The 17,318-nt window shown below is 43.0% G+C and overlaps 1 protein-coding gene across 2 annotated transcripts in view; it reads left to right on the top strand.

Moving 5' to 3' along the window:
- Positions 1–6,011: 6,011 nt before the first annotated feature.
- The window catches only part of LOC125120029 (histone-arginine methyltransferase CARM1-like), a 267,252-nt gene continuing 255,945 nt past the window's right edge, over positions 6,012–17,318 (top strand). For both annotated transcript variants that reach the window (XM_047767702.1, XM_047767704.1), the window contains exon 1: positions 6,012–6,486. In XM_047767702.1, coding sequence (XP_047623658.1) covers positions 6,201–6,486 — 286 coding nt within the window. In that variant the 5' untranslated portion in view covers positions 6,012–6,200. The remainder of the gene's footprint in view (positions 6,487–17,318) is intronic.

The following is a 17,318-nucleotide window of genomic DNA, read 5'->3' on the forward strand; positions in this document are numbered from 1 at the left end:
AGTAATTCTAAATAACATGGTTATTTGAGATTCACTATCACCCATTAAAAATACAATAAGCTCTTTTATTGTCAGAAGTTATATTTATCTTCTTTGTTTTATTTCTGTTGTACTTCCTTCACAGAATTTTATCTTAGTTGTAATATGTTTTATGTTTGAAATTTTTTCTCCTAAATGTATAATTTCTGCAATTAAAAATATATATTTAAATACAACTTTAAAAAGTTTCTATCACCATAAGTCTGTTTAAAACTCTAATTATTGGAGTTCCCGTTGTGGCACAGTGGAAATGAATCCGACTAGGAACCATGAGGTTGTGGTTTCGATCTCTGGCCTTGCTCAGTGGGTTAAGAATCTGGCATTGCTGTGGTGAAGTTCACAGACATGGCTTGGATCCTACTTTGCTGTGGCTGTGGTGTAGGCTGGCACCTGCAGCTCCAATTTGACCCCTAGACTTGGAACCTCTATATGCCACAGGTGGGGCCTCAAAAGGCAAAAAAAAAAAAAAAAAAAAAAGGAATAAAAAAACTCTAATTATCATTATACTTTCTTTGTTGGCCATGCCCACAGCATGTAGAAGTTCCCAAGTTAGGGGGTCAAATCCTTGCCACAGCAGTAACAATGCCAGATCCTGCTGAGCCACTAGGGAACTCCCTATTATTTGCTTTAAAAATAATCACAGGAAGCTAAGGAAGTTTACACATTGAGGTCCTTTATCCATGACCCCTGTGACTGCAGGGAATTGCCAAAGTTTAAGTTTGATGATCTCCCAGTTGACAGCTCAGTTAGGTCTCCCTCACATTCAATAAAAAGAATTAGATATCACCTGACTTTTAAAAGAGCTGCAGTCATTTAGTTTCTATGTACCCAGAACAGTACTTTTGAATTGTTTGTTTGGTGCCCTGGATATTTTTCTACATCATGGCAATTAGCCATAGTAAAATTTGGATGAAGAGTTATGCCTTTCTTTAATAAAGAGAGTAGTGGGAAAGAGGAAACACATTATGTGTGTTTCTCAGGAAGTCAGTTTTTGGAAAAAGCACTCACGGAAGTGAAAGATCTGCAAATTCATTCCCTGAAAAATCCTCCTTGCTGGGTCTTCACACACCTCAGCTTGAAGACCATTGCTGTAGAGAGGAATGGTTGAATCATTCGCTCTTTCTCTCTCTTTTCCAAAGAAGTAGACATTCTTCCTATCTTTCTCCATGATGTTCTCCACCTTTCAAAACGAAGTCGTCAAAACGGCTTCCCTACAGTATGCAGGGCGTTTTTGTTCCTCTAGTAACTCCAATCCAATTTCTAAGCCTAGTATGTCCCTCACCCCCTCTCTCAAACTGCCTCCTGTCCTGTCTACAGGAATGGGAGTGGGCCTACCACCTGGTCATATGTACAAAGGCTGGGCCTCAGCTTTGAAAGGATATCTTTCAAATTCATTATGTGGAAGTTATAGCGCACTCTTTTACAAACACTTTCAAAAATGCATTATTGTTGTAAAATATAGTTGATTCTTTTTACTCATGGTAGTTTTGTTCTGTAATGCTGCCACAGACCAAGAATTAGCAAGTACTGAACCATTGCTCCTAGAGAAAATACAGAGTTAGGTTCCTGTGAGCCTCTGGTCACATTTGCATCAACCAGTCAATATATAACCTTGTTTTATGTGTGTTTCTATTACAAGACACCTTATTTAATATATATTATTGATTGATTAATGCTGAGCTCACAGCCAACAGCACCATAACTCATGCCTGAACAAAGCTTATCTAAAGTACCTGTTTCTCTGTAGATATATCACAGCCTTCTCGTACTAGACAGCACTATGCTTGGAGGCTTTTTTATTTTATTTATTTATTTACTTTTTATCTTTTTTAAGGCTATACCTGCAGCATATGGAGTTTTCCAGGCTAGGGGTCCAACTGGAGCTATAGCCGCTGGCCTACACCAGAGCCACAGCAATGCAGGATCCGAGGCACCTCTGTGACCTGCACCACTGCTCACAGCAACACCATATCCCTAATCTACTGTGCAAGGCTAAGGATCAGACCTTTGTCCTCATGGATACTAGTCAGATTTGTTACCATTGAGCCATGACGGGAACTCCTTGGAGGCTATTTTAAATAGCAAAATCACCAACAAATTGCACACAAGATGAGAAAAAAAAAAACATGGCACTAAAAGAACACTTGTTTATACAGTGTAAAAAGTGAAACAAGAATGCAGAGCATCACCTTGTTAACCTCAGCTGGGAGAGTGTGTGCATCGGGTGACTCAGACTTGTCACAGTGATCATGAAAACACCGATAATACTGTTTTGAGGGTTACACATAAATTTCTCCAAGTAGTGAATTCACAAGAATAGAGTCTGCAAACAATGGGTTTTAATTCCAGCTATTAAATGGACTAGATCACATGCAGATTATTATATTGTTTCAATTACTTGTGAGTGACATCAAAATTTCTTCATGAGGTGTAGAAATTTGTTATTTAGCTGAGGCACAGACTTTTTTTTTTTTTTTTTTTGTGGAACATCATGGTAAGTAGTGTAGTTGCCATGTTGCTGAGGATAATACTTTGAAATCAGAGGAAGGGAGCAGGAAGCACTCTGGTCTGGGTCTTTCTGCCCAGGAGGAGGGATCTGCTACCATGTGTGAGGAAAAGCGCTTGTCAAGGGTTGAAGCGACTAGTCTAGACTTCAAGCCACTAATTAATTGGGCTGAGCCCTGGGGAGGGTAGAATATAAACAAAGTTGGACCTCTTTTTTCTCTCTTAGCTCAGCACTGGTTTGATGATGTCCTGTTGGATGACAAAGCTGAACTGAGTTTGCAGCCACAGGCATGTGCAAATGAGCTTGGCCAGAGGTCCCTTTTCCTATGTTATCTGGAGAAAGAAAATAGTGGAAAGAATCTCTCAAAGCTTTGGACATAGATTACATGCATGAACAGAGCCAATGATGCTATACTGACAACAGAGCTAGAAATCCAGGTACCAGGGTCCTCCTTCACTTCTAAGAGAATTTATTCTTTCCAGAGTATATGGAAGAGGAAGAATTTGGAGCATGGCTTTGGTTTCCCCAGGGTGATCCTCAGCCCTCCATTCAATCTCTACAAATGGCTGGCAAAACACAGTCACCCCTGGCACATGCTGAGGCTGGCAGACCAGAGAAGGAACTCAGCAGATAAGTCTGCCCAGCTGTTCTTAATAACATTCCATTGCATAATAACCTATATGGGAAAAAAGAATGGATATAAGTATAACTCACTTTGCTGTACACCTGAAACTAACATTGTAAATTTAAAAAAAGGAAGAAGTATTAAAACAAACAAAAAACATTTTATTACAGGTTGGTGCTGCTCTTTCTTCTTAACTATCCTGAACGTATTTTTTAAGAAAGTTTGGAGACCCTGAAAAAAAAAAACACTGATGACAGAAAGAGGTGGAAGAGAGTGATGGCTATTAGACCAAAAACCCCCAGAAGTTTGGGATAAACTAAAAATAGAAAGTCAAATTCAATGGTGGATCAAGTAGATGATGCAAAGGAATCTACACTATACTCAATACAGAAGAAAGACCAAATGATTCATGAACTTTGTGTTTGTACTTGTACCAGGACAAAAACTGCACAGGTGTAAATAAAACTTTGGAAGGTGAAACACTCGTGGAGGGGAAATCTAAGGGATTCTTAACCATCTGTGTGAGGGTGAGAAGATGAGGGGAAAGAAAGTGGGAACAGTTTAAAATGATATGCTCACAATTCTGGGGACTCAAAGGCCCTGAGCTTTATCCATTTGGAAGACTGAAAAATTATCTACTAGCTTCTAACTTTGAGACATGGTGGGAATGGCTACTCATGGACTTACTTTAGTGTCTGAACTGTTGTAGAGGACTTATGCCACTTCTAAGTTGTGACTTTGGGCAAGTTAGTTAACCTTTGTGCCTAGCTTCCTCATCAGTCAAAATATTATTATAGTATTTATTATAATAAAATAACTACAATACATATTATTATACATAATATATATGTAATACTATTATTATTATTACTATCATCTTATAGGGTGGTGGGGAGGAGTAAATGAATTAGTGTGTGTAACATGCTTAGAACAGTGCCAGGCATGTGGTAGGGGCTCTGTGTTAGATGTCATGCTTATAACTTGCTTTATCATCCCAGCTACCTCCTCCCTGTGGTTACCTGCTCATCTGTCATTCAGGGGATGCAAAATTGGTAAGGCTTCCAGTCTCCAGAGTCCAAGTCCCTAGCTGGGTAGACTTAGCACAGCAAATTACTCATATTCAAATGGACCCAACCTGATTTGGAATTAGAAGAAAAAGGGCCTTGTTGCTGAAAGCTTGTAAATCGGTGACAGCTCCCAGTACGGAACTAAGGCCTTTCTATAAGATGGGGAGACAAGACCATCTCGTCAACCTTAATTGAGCCCCTAAATCTTGCCATGACCAAAACTTAGATTTCCTGGCTTTGTGGTGAATCATTTTGGATTTTTGTTACAATTAGCCTAAGTTGGGTTTTTGCCCCCCTCAACATTAATGTGTGGGAAAGACTGCCATTATGTTTTATAGGTTTTTGTTTGTTTATTTAAGCAAGAGAACTCCAGGTTTCTTGAGTGGATGTTGGGAATTCTACCAAGGTCACTATATTGCCCTTTTAGAAGTGCTTTATGAGTCATTTTCATCCATCATTCACATTTTAGTATAAATCAGTCCCCTATCCCCAGACTTACTTTCCAAGTTAAAAGCTGACAACACATGAAGGCTGGATGGGTTTTTTTGACAGGAGGGTAAAGAGCTACTTGGGAGTATGAAAGTACTTAGTGTCATCAAGGCAGGGCTTGAGAAGGTAAAAAGAAATGAGAAAGTCAGGAAAATGTTTTGAGGAGGCTGGGGAAGCAGGAGAGGCAAAATGACACCCTGAGGGGCAGAATACACGGGTTCTGTGGTCTTCACACCAGAAACTCTCTCCACAGCTCCAACTTTTTAAAGCATTTCTGATTTCCACGGGTTTCCGAGGCAAAAATCAAAGCCGTGAGACAATATAAGTGAGAATAGGATAAGAAGGAAGAGCAGGGTCCCTAAAAGATAGAGGTAAGAGAGAAGGAGGAAAGAGAAAGACTTGGGAGGGAATTAAGGGAGGAATCAGGCCACAGTGGGAACCAGGACTACATGGGAGGTGGGGTGGGGGTGGGGCGATAAAGGAAGTTAGGAATTTATTTCATAAAGCCTGGCTGCATTTAAGAGTCGAGCTGGAAATTCTGAAGCTACAGACCCCAGAGCCTTTAGGGAAGCTCATTCTTAAAAGGTCAACCTGCTTGGCTAAGGACATTATCTTTATAGAATCCAAGTGGATTTACAATCTGCTTCCTCCCTGCGGTCTGTTCTGTCAAGAGGTTATATAGACTGAGGATACACAAGTGGGTTCAGAATTTGAAGAAAATTCCCTTAAGGCACCTGGGTCTATAACAGTGGGGGGGAACTCCTGTTAGAGGAAGGACTGTTTCTTTTTCTTTACCCCCTGAAGCAGAAGACCAATTTCTCTGCAGAGAAGACAACGTGTGATATAGTTTGGAGCTTCCACACTTTGACGCTGGAGCTAAATGGGTAGATGAGGTGTTTGCTGGAGTTAGGCATCAGACTCCCTGGCCCTCCAGACTCACGTCTAGGCAAATGGTTCTCAATCCAGCAGCGAGTAAGATTTCAGTTCCCAGTTAGGGGATGAGAGATGAATGTGGTCATTCATCACCAGCCAGTGGCACGAGTGCCCTGTCATTGTCAGGACCCTGTCAATGAGGGAAGAGCTCAGTGCTTAGCACCGCTGTTCACGCGTGGGCGCCAGGAGCCCCATAACCTGCCCAAGAGCAAGTGCCCACACAGCAGAAGCTCGGGCCAACGCCATTTCCAAACTGACGCCCACGGAGGGTCCCAGCCAACAGCAGGTGTCACCCTTCTGCTTCCAAACTCCAACTGCCTCCAGGTGCTTCGAGCGCTCTCCAAACTTGTGCTGCGGAGCAGCAGCCCTGCGTGGTGACTGCGCCCTCCTGCGCATCTACTGGGCGCCCCTGTGTACCGGAGGTCGCCGCGTAACAGCGGCGGCCGGGCACTGGGTGAGGTAAGGGAATGCGCAGGGCAGTGGGTGCAGCCCCAGCCGCCAGGCGCCTCCTAACTAGAAGAACGAACTTTCGGCGGAGGTGATGAAGGTGCTAGCGCTTCCTGGTCCCTCCCCTTCCCGCGGCAGGTTCTTGGCGCCCGGAGCAGCGTCGGGCCGCGCCGCTCGGGCTCGGGGCAGAGGTGCTCCCACCATGGCCGCTGCCCCTGCCCTTGCCGGGGTCCCCGCGCGCCAGCACTACCGCGTGCAACTGCGTTTCGTCACCGAAGAGCAGCTCTTCTCCACGGGGCCGCTCTTGCTCTCTAACCCGACGACTTTGCGGCTGGAGGTCCACGCGGCAGGGGAGGAGGCAGATGCTACGGTGACTGACGGTAAAGTACTGGGGCGACCCACGCACGCGAGTCCTGCTCAGGAGTGGCAGCCTTTGGGGCGCGCGACGGTGGAACAGAGGGGCGAGGGTGCGTGCTTGCGGGGCGCATGCCTGGGGCGCGCTCCTGGTAACCCTGAGCATTTGAGCCCGGCCACAGCTCACGGAGGGGGAGTGCGAGCTAACTCACCTGTCCCGAAAAGACCCAGATGAATCCATTTGTGCATTTCTGCGCTCAGAGAACTTTGGAGCTGCGGGCAGTCAGGCTCTGAGAACTAGTGTTGGCCATAACTTAAAGATGTCAAAGTGAGGAGCTGTCAATTTTCTACTATACAGCGAGGTGACCCAGTCACACATACATGTATCCTCTAAACCAGCTATAATGGAAAAAAAAAATCATTGTTTAAAAAACAAAACAAAACAAAACAAAAAAACAGTGAGGCGCTGATTTTCTAGCCGGGAACCTGTTTGGGAGCAGAACAAAATGGAAACCCATGCCTCCTTTCAGGGATCAAGGCTTTGTCGCTCCTCACTCCCTTTCCGAGGCAGTAGACCAACTTGCCCCCTGAAGTTTCTGGAGGGCGAAGTTTTGAAGTGTAGGAGGGACTGAGTTGGGGGTGCACCAGTCAGAGCGGCTGTGGCGACCTGTGTGGTGTCTTCTAGGCATTACTTTGGTGTTCAAAAGGTGACCTTTACCAAGGACGTGCAAGTGCAGCCCCCTGGGTTCCTGAAGCTGATTCGTGGGTATGTTAAGGGAATGCTTCCAATCTTCGTGAGATCCTGGACCTTTTTGAGAATTCTAGGAAACCTCTAGAACCTGGGCCCAGCTAATAAGCATACTTGTGCACCAAACTTTGGATATAAATATGAGAAAATCACACCCCTCCCTGCCCCACCTATTAAGTACCCTCCGTTCTAACAAGTGTAGGGAACAGCTGCAAGTCTTCAGACTCCTGAGTTCTTCAGACCCTAACTTGTAAGATTCTGAGTACAGTTTGAAGTGTTCTGCGTTGTGGTTTGGTTCCTGTGGGAATTTCAAGTATTATCTGTCTGTGATAGGTAAGATACAGGTTCACTGCTCTATCTCTAAGGCCTTAGAACAGATTCAGGCACATAGTAGGCACTCAGGAAATGCTCGTTGTGAAAGGGAAGAGACCTTTCAGGTGTGTCTTCTTCCTTTAGGCTGAGAGAGGGAGGTTGGGCCTTTAAAAAAGAAATATTAAATATCATTTGACTAGTATCTTAGGAAGCTTGAGGTTTGGCAAGAGATCAAAAGCCTTACTCAGCAACTCTTGGATTTCTCTTTTGGATACTAGAAGGAAAAAAGGAGTAGGTTTCAGTGTTTTCCTCTGGGTATTCTGAAATTCAAGGTGCCACAAAGAAAGTTCCATTTGCCTATTAGGGTAATTTTGTTTAATCTTTAGCCATAAAGAGGGAGAAACAGAAGCTCGGATTTGAGATATGCACGGTACTTAGTGTCCTGTGGATTTCTTTCCCACAAATATGCCTTAAAAGAAGAAGTATCAGAGGTTCAAGGTGACTGAAGTTGTAGACTCCCCAGAGCATACCCAGTGCCTGGTCAATGAGGATATAATTACTTTACAGAGAGGAATAAGCTTTCTTTCAAAGCAGCAAATCAAGTCTGGAGATGACCTCTGTAGTGTGTATTATACATAACTAATGGAAATAAAAAGGATATTTAAAGCTAAGGCGAGTAGTCATTGTCACAAGATTTTGATGAGCTTCCTTGGGAAAGACTAACAAGGAAGCAGAAAACTCACTCGCATAACTGAGTCCTAAAATCCATTCTTTATGTACATGTAATTACTAAAGCTTACTCCTCATTTATGGAGAGTTTTTGGAGAACAATTCTAGAGTTTTTTTTATTTAAACATAACTCATTTTGCTATATAACCAACTAGACCGCTGTGGATGGTGGCCAAGCAGAGCAAGCTTAAAAACAAATTCTGATGAACCTATTAGAAGAAAAGATTTTGGCGTATTTAGATATTGTATGTTCAGTAGCAGCATTTTGAATGAATAGAGTTTCTCCTGGGATAAAAATTGGCCCAAATTCCTTAATGGACTATAAGAATGGGCTTAAGAAATGTACCTTTAGAATATTATATAGCTTCTCCTTTAGAATATTATAGTTTCCTAGCTCATATCTACTATTAGTTGTTAAACAAGTAAATTCTGGAGTAACACTGCCTGGGTTCAAATCCTGGGACTACCTTTTATAGCTGTACTGCATTTAGCAAATTGTTCATCCTGTTTAAGCCTCAGTTTCTTCATTTGTAAAATAAGGATGACACTACACATTTTACGAAGATGAAATAAAAGGACCCATATACCATACTTGGTATAATACCCGACATATATTAAGAGCTCAGTAAGTCTCCCTGTTATGAATAATATTGTATTTATGTTCTGTCCCCAAAATAACAGTTTCCTCAGGCTGTTCTGAGGAATAGCTGAGCTGTATTTTTATGTGAAGGTATTCTAAAGAAGGCTTAATTAGAGCTAGTAATAACCTGGCAAATTTGAATAATCTTTTAGATTCCCAGGCTCAATAGCTTGTCACATAAATAATGGGACCGAACAAGATAAATCAGCTAGTTCTATTTTCAAGTGCTCCAAAATCAACAATGTTTTTATGAAGGGAACACACCAGGGGATCCAGCCAGTAATGTGCTCCAGCTTATGAACTCTGGGAAGACAGTCACTCATTCCTTATTTTCTTAAATATCTTTTGAGCCTGATCATACCAGGAGCCTGCCTGAGAGCATGCTTAATTCATCCTCCTATCCCCGGGGCCTCCCACAATACCTAGCACACTCGGGATGTTGATAAATGTTTCTTGAGTGAATCACTGATTTAACTCAAGCATTTTTGAATCTTGCTAAAATGAGAGTTAACATACTGAGTACTGAGAGTGCAGTCTCTGAGTTGTCTCCCACATCATTAAGACTGGCTTCACTTACAGTCTAGAGGGATATTGTAAAGTACGGTGCATCAGCAGACAGTTGGAGGTATAGGAAGATCCCTAGATCAGGAGACAATTGCCATGGAAAAGGGAGTTAGTTAGTTCCTACAGGGAGGAAGCACAGCACGTGAAGTGGGGGGTGGTGCACATGGAGTCAGGAAGAGGAGGGAGTCCAGGATCGTTGGGCAAGAGCCTTCACTGTGGCTTCCCTGAGAAGGACTGGGTGAGGCAGGGTCACTAAGCGTACACTGGCTAGTTTGAATAATTTCAGTGAGGTCTGGAGCCTAGAATCTCCCAAGTGGTCTGCTCTCTGGCCCTGAGATGACTAGGTGCATGGTGGACCAGACTGAAGGAGGTGGTTGGGACAGGACTCTGGATTGGTCGGATTAGTTGGACATGGCTCTGGATTGGTTGGACATGGCTTTGGATTGGTTGTTTTGAAAATGTAGGGGGAAGGCGTGGGATGGACTGGGAGTTTGGGGTTAGTAGATGCGAAGTATTGCATTTGGAGCAGATAAGCAATGAGATCCTGCTCTATAGCACAGGTAACCAGATCCAGTCACTTGTGATGGAACATAATGGAGGATAACATGAGAAAAAGAATATGTATATATATAAGACTGGGTCATTTTGCTGTACAGCAGAAATTGGCAGAACACTGTAAATCAACTCTAATTTAAAAAAAGTGCTTCCAGCTAAATTGTTTACTACCTATTGGCTCATCCTGGGAGGAGCAGTCTCTCCAGCATCAGCAAGGCCTTGAATGTCAAAGCATCAGAATATGAAATGAAAAGATGTAATTAATACAAGGGAGAATCAGGATACTAGGGAATTAGAAAATATATAGAGTGGAGGTGGGTATGGAGGGTGGCTGCAGGTAGGAAAGGCCCATGGGTTAGGAGCTGCATTCAAGTTATGGGGGAAAAAAATGTTTATTGTTTTCATATGTCAAGTGTGTGAAAGAACTGGAAAATGGGGAACAAAAAGGGGTTGGGAGGTAGGGCTGCTGCTTCTCCACCCCTTTCTCTGAGATGTCTGTAAGCCCTGTTTGGGGTAGGGCGGCTGGTGGGGGGGGAATTAAAGAGCTGAGATTGTATTGTGCAAAGGCTACTGGTAGAGTGGCTCTCCAGGAAAAAAGAGCGAACTCTTCTTCCCTTTCTTAGTTTAGGATTGTCCTTTCATTAATCTGGAAGCGTTTGGAAAGTATCTAAATAAGTCAAATAGATAATCGAGTATAAAAATGAAGCGGTTTTTTTGTTTGTTTTTTGATTTTGTTTTTTTGTCTCTGAGGAATGGTGGAAGGATGCTAGGTTTTTTTTGTTTCTTAGAGGTTACTCATCTCATGAGAGGAGGGAGAAGAAATGTCAGAGGAACAGATCCTTTATATCATGTAGGAGGACTAATCTCCCTTCATTAAGTCTGTGATCAAAGTATCAGTAAGTTGAGGCCCTGGAACAGAATCCAGAAGTAAATCACCTAGGTATGATGTAAGCATTAATTACTTTTCATTCCATATGTATTGACTGAACATATATTCTGTACTAAGCAACTGTGTGGGCAGTACACAGGCTGGAGAAATGCTCAACTTTATGGAACTAATATATTTTTCTTTTTTTTTTCTTTATTATTATTATTATTTTGGCCGACCTGTGGCATATGGAGTTCCCAGGCTAGGGGTCAGATCCGAGCTGCAGTTGCCACCTGAACTGAATTGCCAGATCCTTAACCCACTGAGCAAGGCCAGGGATCGAACCTGCAACCTCATGGTTCCTAGTCAGATTCATTAACAAACTGAGCCATGACGGGAACTCCTGGAGCTAATATTTTAATTAGGGAAAGACCATAGCCAAAGACAAAGCAAGTTAATTTCAGAGTGAGAGAAATGTTTTGAAGAAAATGAACAGAAAGAAAAACATAGAGACATTGAGAGGAAAGTTAATTTAGAGAGTGTGGTCAACGAAGGCCTTTCTGAGGATGGAATATTTGATCCAAGGCAGGAAGGATGAAAGGAGCCAGCTAAGTAAAGAGCTGGAGGAAAAATAGCATAATCCGAGAAGTCTGGCAGATGGAAAGGCCCTGGAGCTAGGAGCTGGTGCATTTGAGATGGTCAGCCCTGCTGATGCTTGTTAAGGGAGCGAGGCGATGATGTGAGTTAAAGTTAGCGTTCTGGTTATTACTGGAGTGTCACAAGCCACCGCAGTGACTTAAAATAACTATTTCATAATGTTCCCAGACTCTATGGATTAAGAAACCAGGCAGGGCTTGACTGGGTGATTCTCTTGCTCCTTGTGGCATTGACTTCTTGACCCTAAGCTGGTGGCCAACCTGGCCTGGGGGATCCAAGAAGCCTTCATTCAGCCGGGTTGGGCATCTGGGCTGGTGTGATGGCCACTTTTGTGTGGTAATTTGGGTGGGCCATGTGTCCAGATATTTGATCAAACATTATTCCAAATGTTTCTATGAGGGAGTTTTGGGATGAGATCAACATTTAAATCGGTGACTGTGAGTAAAGCAGATTGTCCCTCCAGAATGTGGGTGGGCCCCATGCAATCAGTTGAAGGCTTTAATAGCCCAAAGGCTGATCTTCCCTGAGCAAGACAGAATCCTGCCAGTAGATGGCCTTTGCACTTGAACTATAGTGCTAGACTGTCATTAGGGAGACTATATATGGCTTCTGCATGTGGCATGGCTTCCTCCTGCTTGGTTTCTTCACCCTGCAACTTCTTCCAGGGAGACTTCTGATTCCAAGCAGGAGTCTTCCAGCAGACAGTGCAGGAGATGCATTCCTTTTTGTGACCCATGCATGGAAGTCCATTCACATCACTTCTGTCATGCTTTATTGGTCAGAGCAGTTACAAGCCCGCCCAGGTTCAAAGGGAGAGGATGTAGACCCCCCCTCTTTATGGGGGAAGTGTCAAAGAATTTGGGGACAATGTTTTAAAACTGTCAGACCAACTGGGTCATGTAGGATCTAAAACACACACACGCAGACACACACTCATTAATGGGGTTTTGAAGGAACTGTAATAACAGTTTCCTTCATCATAATTACTGATCAGCACGGGAGTTTTGACCTGCTCCGTTTCCGACCTGGGTCAGTTCACCCCTCCTTAGGCAACCTGGTGGTCCCCCGCTCCCGGAGGGTCACCATATTGGTGTCGAACTTAGTGCGACACCCGATCGGCATAGCGCACTGCAGCCCAGAACTCCTGGGCTCAAGCGATCCTCCAGCCTCAGCCTCCTGAGTAGCTGGGACTACAGGCGCGTGCCACCGTGCCCGGCTTTCATAATTACTGAAAAAGCTGTTAGCATGGCTTTTGACATCTACCACTAGGCTTTCTCATTCTTCTCTTATAAAGTGAACTTGCCTTCCACTTGGGGTGAGCACTCCATGAAACATCTTCTCTGCAAGCAACAGACTAGGAAGCAAGCAGGGAGAGGGCTGGAGTGGGCTAAATCTGAGAACCCTGGGGGAGAGGGCAGGGAGGGGCTAGAATTGTTAACTGAGGCACAGTATTTCTCAGTTGGGTACAAGTAGCATTTGTGCTAGGAACATTCTTCATTGTGAGAGACATTGCAGAATGGTTAGCACCCTGGCCCCTTGGCAGCAAATGCCAACAACCCCCACTCTCATATCCCAGTTCCTGTGACAGTGAGGACCAACCTTCATCCATGCTCGTAGAACTCCCTTCACAGGGACACATGAGAGAGGAAAAATGCAGAATCCTGCCACCAGTCTATTCCCAGCAGTCACAAACTCAGCATACTCTTTACGCATCTCCATCCAAACTGTTTGAGAAACAACTACTATTTCCTTGGTGCAATAATCCCTCCCCCAAACAGTAACTATTCCTCATACTCACAGTCAAGTCTGACCTTGCTACCATTTAATCCTGGCAACCATTTCAGCATTGTTGTCCTGAGGAGTTGTTTTAAAATGTGAAATACAGTCAGAATCCTGCCAAGTAACTCCTTTCTTTCATTGTTACTTTACCAAAAGCAGTGCTTTCATGATTTCATTATAGCTTTCCAAGGAAGATATTTAATGCAATGGAACCGAGGCTTTCAGTGAGACCTGTTTTGTGTTCCAGCTCTATGGGCTGTATACCAGTGAAGAGAAAGCATTTCCTTCCTCTGTCAGGCAGCAACAGGACCTCGAATAGATGACAAATGGAAAACCGTTCAAGGCCCTTGTATGTCTGAGTCTAAAGACACCAGAAGTAAAAATAGATGAAAGGACTTGTTTTCCTGGCCAGATAAAGACCCTTTAAGATGCCTTTCTTCCCCTGATTTCAATAGCCTTACTAAGTGGTGGTCTGTGATCACTACCAATGAATAAACCAGTTAAGAGATAGGCAGGCCACCGACTAATACTTACAGTCAGGGCCACTGTGAAGAGAAAAGAGACTTGGGGATCTGATGAATAAACTGTAGGTAGTGTAGCTGCCCTTACTTTTCAGAGTTATTATTCAAAACAAAGAGGTTATTGAAGATAAAAAAAGAAATGCCACCAACATCCTATTTGTGCTTTGTGTGGGGACTGGCCATAGGATGTGTGAAATAGATAATTACTTTAAAAGATGAGGTTTATAGGATTTCCCATCATGGCTCAGCGGTAAGAAACCCGACTAGTATCCATGAGGATGTGGGTTCGATCCCTGGCCTCACTCAGTGTGACAGGGATCCAGCATCTCTGTGAGCTGTGGTATAGGTCACAGACATGGCTCAGATCCTGAGTTGCTATGGCTGTGGTGTAGGCCAGCAGCTACAGCTCTGATTTGACCCCTAGCCTGGGAGCCTCCATATGCCCTAAAAAGGGCAGCCCTAAAAAGACAAAAAAAAAAAAAAAGATGAGGCTTATAAAAATGTACAAGAGTAGAGCCATCCTTATAATGAAACCCCTTCTGTTCCCCCTCTTCTCCCCTCTTTGGTCACAGGTGATGTGCATGCTTCTCCTGACACGTTGGAGCTGAGGTATGGAATGCATTGTCATCAGTATCCTCCTCCTCCTCCCTGGATTTCCGTCCCTGTAAATCCCCAGTGCCTGGGAGCCCTCCCTACAACACTACCTTCCTTCCCAGTCTTGCCAGGGTTTCCCCCCCAAGATTTGTAAGTAAAAGCTGAAGGGGTTAGGTTTTCCCAGTGCACTAGCATTTTAATAGGGGCACATCCCTTGTTTAGTGGAACCACCTTATATTCTTGAATAAGGTCCTTTTTTTCTGGTCTGAGAGATATGTGGGTATCTCAGATCACATTCTAATTATTATATTTACTTCCATTTAGCTAAGCTACTCTTCCGTGGTAGATCTGACACACATTATCTCTGACCTGGAGGGTAGATCATAGTGACCTTATTTTATTGGCCCCTTTTGTTTCAGATACATTGCCCTCAAAACCTGATTAGTTCCCCACCCTTACATGATACTGTCTTGTATTTAGCTATCTGGTCTTTAGCCTGTGGTAGGTTGGACATCTAACTCCAAACCCAAAGTTGGATTTGCCCATAAGATGAAGAAATGCTTGCTTGTTGTTCTAGGGAGCTGGATTCTTCAATGAGCTTAGAAACATGAGTGGCTGATAATATCGTTCTTGGCACATTTTGGTCAGAAATGAAGTTTCCTAAACTCTAGGCCAGCCATCTAAATAAAATTGTATGACCTTTTGTTAGTTGTTTCTCTCCATTTTAACCTCTGTTTTATAATGAGGTTGGTGAGGTGGTTGGATCAACCAGATGAGATTCTCCCATTTACTGGCTTCATGACCTTGGGTACATTTACCAAACCTGCCTGAACCTGGGTTTTCTCTCTTGGAACCTGAGAAATCCTTATTCCATAAAGTAATGGGGAAAAAACTAAATAATAAAAAAGTGAAAAACTCGAGATGACTTCTACTAATTTTCAAAGTAAATACAGTCAGAATTGTCAAGTAAAAATAATGCAGAGATATTTGACAAGCAGTTGTAAACCAAAACTGCCACTTCCGTGGATCTTACGTTCTCGTACCAATGAAGAAGCATCAAATTGTTTATCTGTGCTGGACTTCCTGAAGGACTATTGGAGGAACTATATATTTTATGATTCTCACATATTCATTGTATATAGTTGTCTTTGACATTCAGAATATGGCTGACTCTCTAATATCAACCCTCTCTACTGAGGAACCTTTTCTTTTCTCTTTTTTCTTTTCTTTTTTTTTTTTTGGCCACACCAGAGACATATGGAAGTTCTCAGGTCAGGAAACTTCTGAGCTGCAGCTGTGACCTATGCCACAGTTGTGGCAATGCTGGATCCTTAACCCACTGTGCCAGAGCAGAAACTCCAAGGAACATTTTCTCAGAGCCTTTTTATGTGCTATTCCTTCTTGTTGAAATGCTGTCCCCATATCCCCATCCCAGTCCTTCATATATTTGAGTTCTTCTCATCCTTGAGTTCAAAGTTTGAAAGTTATGTTTCTTACCAGGCTAAGTACCCACTTACTGTATCCAACCCCATTTATTTCAGCTTTCTTGCTTTCATAGCAATGATCACAACTTGTAATGAGAAATTTAGAAAAAAATATTTATCCTTGGTTAAAATGGAAGTTGGAATCATGGGCCACAAATCACAGGAGTATTTAATGAGAAACCTTGAGGAGACGGGAAGAGATTAACCTAAATGCTTTTGAGAATGTGATAAGGTTGAAGCATATTTTCTAATTAGGAATCATAAAGGCATAAAGGATAAGGAGCACTTGCCAGGTCAGGTGAAAGGACGGTTTGGATCAGAGCTACACATATTATGAATTTTGTCATCAGGAAATTGAGTTCCTGGTCAGTCTCTTGGCTGAGAAGGGTAAAAAGGTCTCCTGTAATATTTTCTTTTTAACTATAAAAAGTTTATTGTTCTCTCCTATAAAATATGTCAACCTTGAGGCTCTTATGACCACTGAAAAGCTTATTTAACATGTTTGTTATGGGAAATTGTATTTATTTACCATACATTTATTTTAGAAAGTTGCATTTGCTAGGATGTTTGTTGTGGAAAATCGAGTTTATTTATCTAGCTGTGTTGTCCACAGCAGCACTGTGATGGATAGGTTACTAACTTTCTTCAGTAATGCTCCCTGTATCAGTGATGGGAATTTATTTCATTTATTGGTTCATGCAGTTCATATTTACTGCATACCTATTATGAGCCAGGCATTGTCCAAGGTTCTGGGCAAATAGCAGTGGATTAGTTATCTATAGCTGAGTAACAGATAACCACCAACTCAGCAGCTTAAAAAAACACATACTAATTACCTCACTATTTCTAGGGTCAGGAATCTTGGTCATGGTTCAGCAGGGTCCTGAACTTAGGGTCTCTCAGACCTTCAGTCAAGGCTCTGCTTATGCTGAGGTTTCATCAATATTTGACTGGGGAGAGATCCAAGCCCACTTGTGTATTATTGGCTTAATTCAGTTCATTGAGGACCTTGGTTCCTTGTGGCACATTTGCAAGAGGCCTTCTCCAGTTCCTTGGTACATGGGCTGCCCAACATGGCAATTCTATCATCAGGGCCAGTAAGAGAGAGAGGACTCTGAAAACAAGATGAGTCGCAGTCTTTTTTTTTTTTTTGGCTAGATCCCTGGCATATGGACATTCCTGGCCAGGGACTGAATCCAAGGCACAGCTGTGACCTATATTGCAGCTGCAGCAGTACCAGATCCTTAACCCACTGTGCTGAGCCAGGGACTGAACACATGCCTCAGCAGCAACCTGAGCCTCTGCAGAGACAATACTGGATCCTTAACCTGCTGTGCCACAGTGGGAACTCCCAAAAGTCTCAGTCTCTTATGTAACCTAATCATGGAAATGACATCCATGACTTTT

This window comes from Phacochoerus africanus, chromosome 2 (assembly GCF_016906955.1).
Source record: "Phacochoerus africanus isolate WHEZ1 chromosome 2, ROS_Pafr_v1, whole genome shotgun sequence".
NCBI lineage: Eukaryota > Metazoa > Chordata > Mammalia > Artiodactyla > Suidae > Phacochoerus > Phacochoerus africanus.